We start from the raw sequence: 9,196 nt of genomic DNA on the forward strand, positions 1-9,196 counted from the left end.
ATGAGTTGGAATTGATTTGATGCCACTGAGTTTGGTTTTTTGGTTGGGAGTGGTTTGTTTCAGAAATACAGACTATCTTAAACATGAAGAACTTGCATTCTGTAATGATGCCCAATAGAATTTCTCATTTTAAGTAATACAACCCTTTTACCTAAATTCACTTTTCTGAATCTATTATGGGCAGTCTCCAGGTTATGAACATCCAACTTATATACAACCCTTAAAGCATATTAAACTGAAAATTTAAGGTACATACAATGGTTCGTGATAACAAACGGGCTATACTTCAAATGGACATTACTTTGCAAAGCACATCAAAACATCATTATTTTTACTACATTATTATATTAAAGATGTTTTAGTGTATCAGGAAGTTTTTTTTTTTTTAATGCATAGAAAGTTACACTATTTACTATCTATAAAGACAAACATTTGGTCAACTGACATTTGATACAATCTGAATCACACCTAACTATTCCAATTTATGGACAAATTTGACATAAAGGCAGATTTAGGAACAGAACTTGTTTGTAATCCAGGGACTGTCTATATATACATAAACTTAAAAAGTGAGTGGTCATTTTCTTAATATTTCCTCAGCAATTATTGTTGTTACCTGCCATGGAATCTGCTTCTGTCTCAAGACACAACAGGACCACAACATTGTGATCGATAAGGTTTCATTGGCTGATTTTCAGAAGTAGATCACTAGTTAGTCCGTCTCAGTCTAGAAGCTCGACTGAAACCTGTTCAGCATTATAGCAACATGCAAGCCTCCACAGCCTGACAGATGAGTGGTAGCTGCGTCTGAGGTACATTGGCTGGGAACTCCAGATCTCCCACACGAAAAGCAAGAATTCTACCACTGAACACCTACTGCCCACCCCACAGCAACTAAAACCCAGGTAATACTTGCATCCCTCAGGCCTTTGAGTCAATTTCATAAAAATTTACTAAAACTTAGAAACAAAGACTTTGCCTACACAAACAAGTATAGGAAAACATGTCAAATTCAGAAAAGCAGTTATTTTGAAAGGAATATATATTTCACCAGCTGAATTTTATTGTAGAATATTTAGTTAAGCGATAGATTGACTCGGTCAAATCAGTTGGTGACTTTCTGGCAGCTTTAGTTATAGAGGAAATATAACCTAAATGATAAGGATCAATGTACTTGGATGGGAAAATGAACCAAGATCATATCCCAGAACATTAACTATTTAGATATACCATTAAGAGACATGAAACCTTTTAACATGAAATTTTACACTAAAGTTTGAAAGCTTGAGTTATCATTTCTTACAACCATATTATTATTAAGTTGCATTATACAATTCAAAAAGTATCTACTCTTAAACCAGAAGATAAATCTAAAAGATTTTAAGAGAAAAAATGAATAGGGCAATTTTAATAAAATTATTATAAAACCATTTATAATAATTAGTTTGTAAAGCAACCAATGATAGCCATACATCATGGATGCTTACATGGGACTTACATATTGGTATTTGCAGTAGATGTCAGCCATTCACCAGCTAAGCCAATGATATCCAGTCCAGTGGAGAGCTGGTTGAAAAAACGAGGATGACCTAGAGAAATGAACAACAGGCATGGATCAAAGAAAACCTGATTTTCAAGCTACCTTCAAAGCAAAAAGCCTGCCCCACTGAGCCCCAGTTATGGGGCCTCCACCCAATGATATGTCTGATAAGGGCCCCTAGGACCTTCGAGAAGTAAGGACAGGTTTTAAGTAATACAACCCTTTCACCTAAATTCACTTTTCTGAATCTATTACAGGCAGTACCCGGGTTATGAACGTCCACCTTACATACAACACTCAAAGCTTATTACACTAAAAATTTGAGATACATACAATGGTTCATGATAACAAATCCCACACCAACCCTTAGCATTAATGATATCCCCCACATCTATATGTTTCTAAAGCATCATGATTTTAAATAAATAAAAAAGATCCAATACCGTAAACCTGATCATGCTTTCTAATATATTACTTGGTGATTTCCAGATGAACTGCTCTGTTACATTTATTTTAATTCCAAAACAGAATGTGATAGTCCTGCTTTTCCCCATAACACTTTCAGCTTTTAATTTAACATCCAAAGAACAATCTCAAAATCAAAGTTTGGTTGATGAAGAAGAGGTTGTGGGCTTCAGAGAGGGTTTGTGACTTTGTGAACCAAAGCAAGCCTGGGGCCAGTGCCAGCTTTGATGCTGATGCTGTGGGCATGGCATCACTCTCTGGGTCTCTGTGTTGGTCCAGTAAAATATGGCATAGAGCATGGGTATGTCTTTCCCACATATTGTCAGCTGACCGTTAAACTAATTTCTTGCTGAAATGACCTGGCATCTCCTCTGTGAAATGGGACAGACACAGACTCCACAAACTCCTTCACTCATTGAGTTGTTGATGAAATAATTGTTATTACTACATAACTCTAAAGCCTTTTGCAACCCACAGAATACTTTAAAAAGTCTTTGTTCTCAGCAAATTCAGGATCGTTGCTAAGTTTTGGCCAACTTGGCATTCACTGGAAAACCCAACTCCACAGCAGCAGGCTTGGCTTGTCAGGAAGGAGTCAACACAATAGATTATCTAGGAGGGTGTGACAGAGAACTGGTGTTAGAAAGATATGCTGACTGTTCTATTTCCAGTGGAAATTGCCTTTGCCTCTGAAATAACTGTCAGAGAGCTAATGCTTGAATGTTCCTGGTCTAACTCCTCTCTCTGAAAAAGTTTCTTCTTCCCCAGGTGTGACGGGACACATTCAAAAACATCTGGACTATCTCTGACTCTTTTATCAGAATAAACCAATCTCTTCATCTTAACAGTTCTCAAAAACTAATAATGATTTTTATTTCTTAAAAAGGAAGCATAAACAATAAACTTAGTGCAAGTATGGGCCCAGATTGCAGATATTCACGTAGAGTGAACAGCTCAAACTAGCCCATTTCACTCTACCTTGCTTGCTACCAACAGAAACTATGAGTTGAAATCTATTATTGTTGAAACCTGTTTTGTTGAAATCCATTAAAATTTGTATGTGATATATCCATTTGAAAACTTAACAACAAACATTTGATTTTAAGACATAATTGAATCATAAATAAATGCAATCACACTATTTGCTAATGTATCAAAACTACATAGCAGGCAGATATAAAAGACAGGCAAAGACAGACAGAGAAATGTCCACAAATCAAAGTGAAACCGTTATCACTGTGTCCACTCAAATCTAAAAGACACAAAATCCACAAAAACCTGACTTACAGCTTATGATATAATCTTATGACCCCAAAATCTTATGTCAGAATTTCTATCAAGTAACAAAATGACCGAGTTTAAAATTCAATTTCAACTCTCTTTCTTCAATGAAAATAGCAGATGGTAGATGTGGTAGTGAGCAGTGACATGGCCAAAAGTCATGTAGGGGGAGAAATAAGGAGTACTTTTAATAAAAATAAAGTTTTTTAACAAATAAATAACAAAAAGAAGATGGAGGGAGAAATCCATTGATTAAGAGACATCAACCAACTGCAGTGTGACAGACTTACTTAGATTCAGATCAAATAACTTATCACAAAACAAAACATTTATAAAATTCATGAGACAACTGGAAATTTGAACATTGAGTCAATATTTAACGATGATCAGTATAAAGTTTATTTCCTTTAGTGTAACAATGATACTGTGGTTGGTTTTTTAAAAAAGTTCTTGTGGACGAAGAATAATCCAGATGATTGATAGATAGACAGAGTCGTATAGTGGACTAATGAGAGTCTATGCTTTCTCTGACTGTGAAGTATTTACATTTTGTCGACAATGAAAAAAACATTTGCCTTTGAGTTAATTCTGACCCATGGTGACCCAGATGTATCAGGATAGAACTGGGCACCATAGGGTTTTCAATGACTGAATTTTTGGAAGTAGATCACCAGGCATTTCAGTATCAGGTGCCTCTGGATGGACTTGAACCCCCCACCTTTCAGTCAGAAGCTGGGCTCGTTAACCATTTGCACCACCCAGAGACTCTAATAATGTAGACAATCTGAGATGTTATTATGACAAATCCACAGATTTTTCTTGGAGGAATAACACCATTCTGGGTTTAATGATAAAATTGTGTGGTTTCCATTTCTCTGTGAAAGTGGATGCAAAGTGAACTAACAAAATGAAAAACATTAGACCTGAGCAAGGCAAGCTAAAACATATATGGGGAAACTCTCCCTCTTTTATCCAGCTAAATAACACTATTTGATCTTCATCAGGAATAAGGAAGCCATCAGATGAAGCTGAGATGTAACTAAATTAATTAGAATGTTTTTCATTAAAAAATCAAACAATACAGACTTTGTACATATAATTGAGTTTTATGCATCAAAACTTATCCAGTGAAGTCACGCTTATTCTAGTGGTGCTGCCAGAGATCAAAAGTTATTTGGCATTCCTTATTTTAAAAGATAAAAATTTCTCGGAAGGAAGACTGGGCAATTTACTTCCGTAGAGACACCACCTCGGAAACCCAAGAAAGGGTCACTATGAGTCGGAATTGACTCCACGGCAGTGAGTTTGGTTTGGTTTTTATTTAAAAATGCCTCTTTGGTCAGCCTCATTATTTCATTGTAACACTTTGTTTTTGACATACAATACCCTTCCTCAGCTCTATCACCATCCTCCCCAGTTTGGGCCTTAAATCTATCTTCAAATAAAAAAGAGAGGAAATATAAAGGAGAGGGAGGAAGAAGAGAGGAAAAGAGTGGGAGCTGCCAAGTGTGGCCTCAGGGCTCCCCCTGCGATGCCAACTATACCACAGACTGCCAATTACCATTGATCCATCCACCCAAGAGCTCAGGAAAGCCAGGCTATAATGGGGAGAGAGTTACTGTTTCACTCCTGGGCTTAGAAACAGCCTAGACATAAGTCTATAAAGTACTTGAACTTGAGACAGCTGGAAAGTAACCACTTTGGCCAGAATTGCTGATTGAGGGGGTTTTCGTAACATGAAAAGGAGGCAATAGGGCAGTTGGATATGGCAATGGGATATGGTGATTCGGGGTATCTAAACTCCAGAGGCTGGAGTAGAATGTGAAATAGGGGGGTTGGCTTTTTGGTCTTGTCAATAGAAGGGGAGGGAAGAGGGCCCAGTTTGTATCAGGGACAGGCAAGGGTAGGAGTTATCAGAATGAAATAGGAATGTCAAATGGAGAAGGAAAAAGAAGAAGTCGTAGGGGATGGGTTGTTCTCTCTTTAGGTTGTGAATAGCCTAAAACCAAGAATGAACAACTTTTCATACAGAATTTTGACATGTATCTGTACCATCTTAATCTACCTTTATAACAATAAATGATAAAATAGTAAGTTTTTGCCACAGTCAGGGGCTTCCACCGACTGTCACAGCCAAAAGTCATTCTTGTAGTCATGGAGCAATCTGCTACCTTCCCTTCAACATGAGTTTGATATGTTCACAATCTGCATGGGTGGGGTATAGGACAAGGGTGCCACTACAGGCCCATGTGGTTCTCACCCTTACCTGTGCGGACCCCATACTTCAGGGTATCTCTGCAGTCAACAAGGATCTGCTCCAGAGATTCAGGGTGGTCAGAGAGCTCCAAGTTGAAACCCTCCATGCCTTCCAGCAATTGGTGTGGATGATGAAAGTCCAGCACCTTGGTGGAGCGGTCGAATGTCTTGCGGACATAGTTGAGGAGTATGTCCACCACTTCCAGCAGAAACTGCACAGTTTGTTCCTCCCCATTCTTGGATGGAAGCAAATCTGAGGGGAGAAAGCCAACAAGTGATTATCACCTGAATTAGAACTATATTTTCTTGGCCCAGAAATCCCTAAAATCAGTCATGATATCTTTATAGGCAGAATTTCATTTCAGGATATAGATATACTTGAAAATCTGACAAATCATATTCCCAGATAAAAGCACATATGCACTTCCACAAAATTTTTGTAGACACTTTCTGAGGTTCGCAGGCTTTGTGCTTTGAGAAGCTGTGAGCTCCCGACACTGCAGCTATGCATGTGCAGGCCAGTGGGAACCTATCTTGATGGAGGAGTCTTCTGTCTTGCTTCCCTGGTACAAGGTACGTCTCTGTTCCACAGTATGGTTCTGGCATTGAGCTTTTGGTTTGGCGTTATGATGGATTTGATCTGTTGATAGCAGAGGGTAAGGCCTCTGTGGTAGTGGCTGTGTTCTCTCCTGAAGACAGTGGCTATTTGTGGCATCCTCAGACAGGAAATTAGAATTGGAAGGTGGGCTTGGGAAGGGAAGAGAGGGGAGTCCCGCCTTTCTCTTGACCTCAACCAATGGGCTTGAACTTTGGGATGTCTGGAGGTGACTGAGCATCATCTAGTATTATCTGGTTACAGTCTCTGTTAGGTAGAGTCATGCTAGGCACCTAACCAGGGAGGAACACTATAGGTGGCCCAAGTTGGAGATGTTAGCCACAGCTCAAGAGAAGGTTATCTGGCTGTATATGATGCTCTGTGTCCATTCCCAGGGTTATCTCTGGGTTTTTATTAAAGTCTTGTTTAATGTTCTGGTTTGGACTCTGTGGCCTTATGAGAAGGGAGGAGAGTGGTGGCTCTACCTTTGAGTTGTTTGAGGGGAGAAGGGTTATACACCTCCTGAGACCAGCGCTGGGGGGCAGGCAGCAGTAATCAATTAAAGAGCTCCCAAAGGAAAAGGAATTTCAGGATAGTCCTTAGTTCTGAGGCCCAGTCACACATCTCCCAACATTCTACCTTGCTATCTCACTCTACCATTCTATTTCTTTTCTTTGCCAACCCTGGGGGATGTTATCAAGGGAACCAGTGGATTTCTTATATGTTCCTTCAATTTTGAGATTCTATGAATCATATTTCTCCCTGCCGATATCTTCAGAGGGGCTGTTCTAATTAGTTGACTATTCTATTGACTGCCCTTGTCCCACTTCCAAAATGAGGAGGCTTGGGCAGTTGGAAAGAAGGGAGTATATTGTAATTCCCAGAAAGCAGTCTCTCTTCAGAGAGAATAATGGCATGTTTTGGAAAAATAAGTCAAATTTCAAGAAACAGTCAAGAAACTCAAATAAGAAAACTTCTGGAGAGCACTAGGGCAAGGATGGGGGAGAAGGAATACCTCGAGCAAACAGGTTGGAGAAGTCAGTCTCAGTGCGCCGGAAGCGGGCGTCACGTTCACTGTTTTCACAGGAGAGCAGGTTCTTGGAGGACTGCCTCTCCTTGAAGGCACTCACAAGCCGGCTCTTCTCTTCCAGGCTATTGGTCCTTTGTAAAAAGCCTATGGCATAAGAAGCTGGGTCAGAGGGAGTGCGCTGAGCTACCCACCTATGAAGGTGAACTACTGGGTCCAAGTCAACTCTCCAAACGGGGTTCTTCCCTCTCCTGAGAAGTCTAGTGTCTTCATTTTATATATAGTGGCTCTGGCACTACTCGCCTTCAGGCGGGGAGGGGGCAGTGCCAAGCATCATCAGTGGCACAGATCCGGTCATGCAAGAGAGAAAAACAGTAAGAGAAGCCCATTCTGCTCTCTGAACATCACAGTGAACTAGGAATTAAGTCAACTGGACAACTTCCACTCCAGTAACCAGCCCCAGGATAGGGTTTTAAGGGAAGGGATGCAATCAGAGAGGATGCTGCCACCACTGGGTTTATGGGCTGTGCAACCAGGGGGAGGATGGGGTGAGGATCAGCAGAGAGAAGAGGAGGATTGGGGATCCCCCTGGAGATCATGGAAGATGTTTTCCTCTGGCACCAGATAATGCTCACAGGACTGCATATAAGTGTAGGGTTTGAGTCCTAAACCTGGAGGGCAGCTTTCCCTGTACTACCCTCTATTCTTGAACAAAAATATTGAAGAAAGAGACAACTAAGCTTAAAATCTATGTGGTGTCTTTAAATTCTTTAAATAATTATTGAACACCTATTGTTGAAAAAAGGAACTCTGGTGGTGTAGTGTCTAAGGCATTTGACTGCTAACCAGAAGGCTGGTGGTCCAAATCTACCAGCCACTCAGTGGAAGGAAGACTGGGCAATCTACTTCCATAAGGATTTACCACCTTGGAAACTCAAAGGGGGTCGCTGTGAGTTGGAATTGACCCTATGGCAGTGAGTTTGGTTTTTGTTTGTTTTGTTTATTGTTGAAAAACACTATACCAAGCTTTTAGGATGGGGACAACATATAAAGATAAATTAGGTGGACACCGTACCCTCCAGTAGCTTACAGTCTACCAGACAAGACAGACGTGAATGTGCCTTTGATGGTGATGAAGGCTGTAATAAACAAAGAAAGTGATCAAAGAACTTGGGAGAGATGACTAAAGTCCAGAGTGGGTTCTAATTGTCTCCTCTCTGCAGTTCACAGGGAATGAAAACCTCTCCCACCAGAGAAGAGGATAACAAATATGACCAGCAGCAAACAGAGAAGCAGGGCTGAGCCAAAGAGCTGGAGAACCTGCCAACTTGGACCATACTCCCTCCTCCATCTCCACCTATCCCCTCTGGGGCTCCTGGCCTGTAAACCTGCTCCTCCCTTCAGCATCTCCTCTTTCAATTCTGCCTCAATCTTAGCTCAAAACTTAATATATATTATATTAATATAATATACCTAAAAGAGGAAGAAAGTGCTAAGCTTTTTTGAAGTGACCCCCAAGCTATCTTTGTAGAGACCAAGATCTGTGGGAAGTCAAACAGTCACAAGGCAGGCTTGGAGGAAAGTCCCAGGAGGTGCAAGAAAGACAAGTTAATCTAGGAGTTCAGCTTTACTTCCCTAGGACAGCAATTCAGTGGTGATGGGTGGAGGAAGGAGGGATGCAGGAAGGTTTCTTTCAGTGATTAGAATCCTCCCACACAGACGCTAGTGTCTATTTTTGGAGGGAGGAATAGGAAGGCAGAAACGCCAGGCCTTTCATTGTTCCCAGCACCTTCTATACTTATCATCAAAGCCCTAAAGGACATCAGAAGGGGGGAAGTAAATTATAATGGACCCCACACTTGGATATAGAGATGAAGGTTGCATCCTTCTCCTCACCTCTTCTCCCACTTTCTTTTTTTTTTTTAATTTTATTTTGATTTGGGTGAAGATTTACAGAGCAAATTCACTTTTCATACAGCAGTTCACATATACTTTGTCTCATGTCATTGACCAAAATTTACAATGCAACAGC

General features: G+C 40.4%; 1 protein-coding gene across 1 annotated transcript in view; it reads right to left on the minus strand.

Annotated features, from left to right (window-relative positions):
* GAD1 (glutamate decarboxylase 1) overlaps nt 1–9,196 on the minus strand; it is a 41,451-nt gene that overhangs the window by 21,424 nt on the left and 10,831 nt on the right. Inside the window, exons 3-5 of the mRNA XM_007944385.2 lie at nt 7,153–7,311; nt 5,553–5,795; nt 1,499–1,589 (exon numbers count right to left, since the gene is read on the minus strand). Coding sequence (XP_007942576.1) covers nt 1,499–1,589; nt 5,553–5,795; nt 7,153–7,311 — 493 coding nt within the window. The remainder of the gene's footprint in view (nt 1–1,498; nt 1,590–5,552; nt 5,796–7,152; nt 7,312–9,196) is intronic.

This window comes from Orycteropus afer, unplaced genomic scaffold (genome assembly GCF_000298275.1).
Source record: "Orycteropus afer afer isolate SDZICR_OR568_19922 unplaced genomic scaffold, OryAfe1.0 scaffold00001, whole genome shotgun sequence".
Classification (NCBI taxonomy): Eukaryota; Metazoa; Chordata; class Mammalia; order Tubulidentata; family Orycteropodidae; genus Orycteropus; species Orycteropus afer.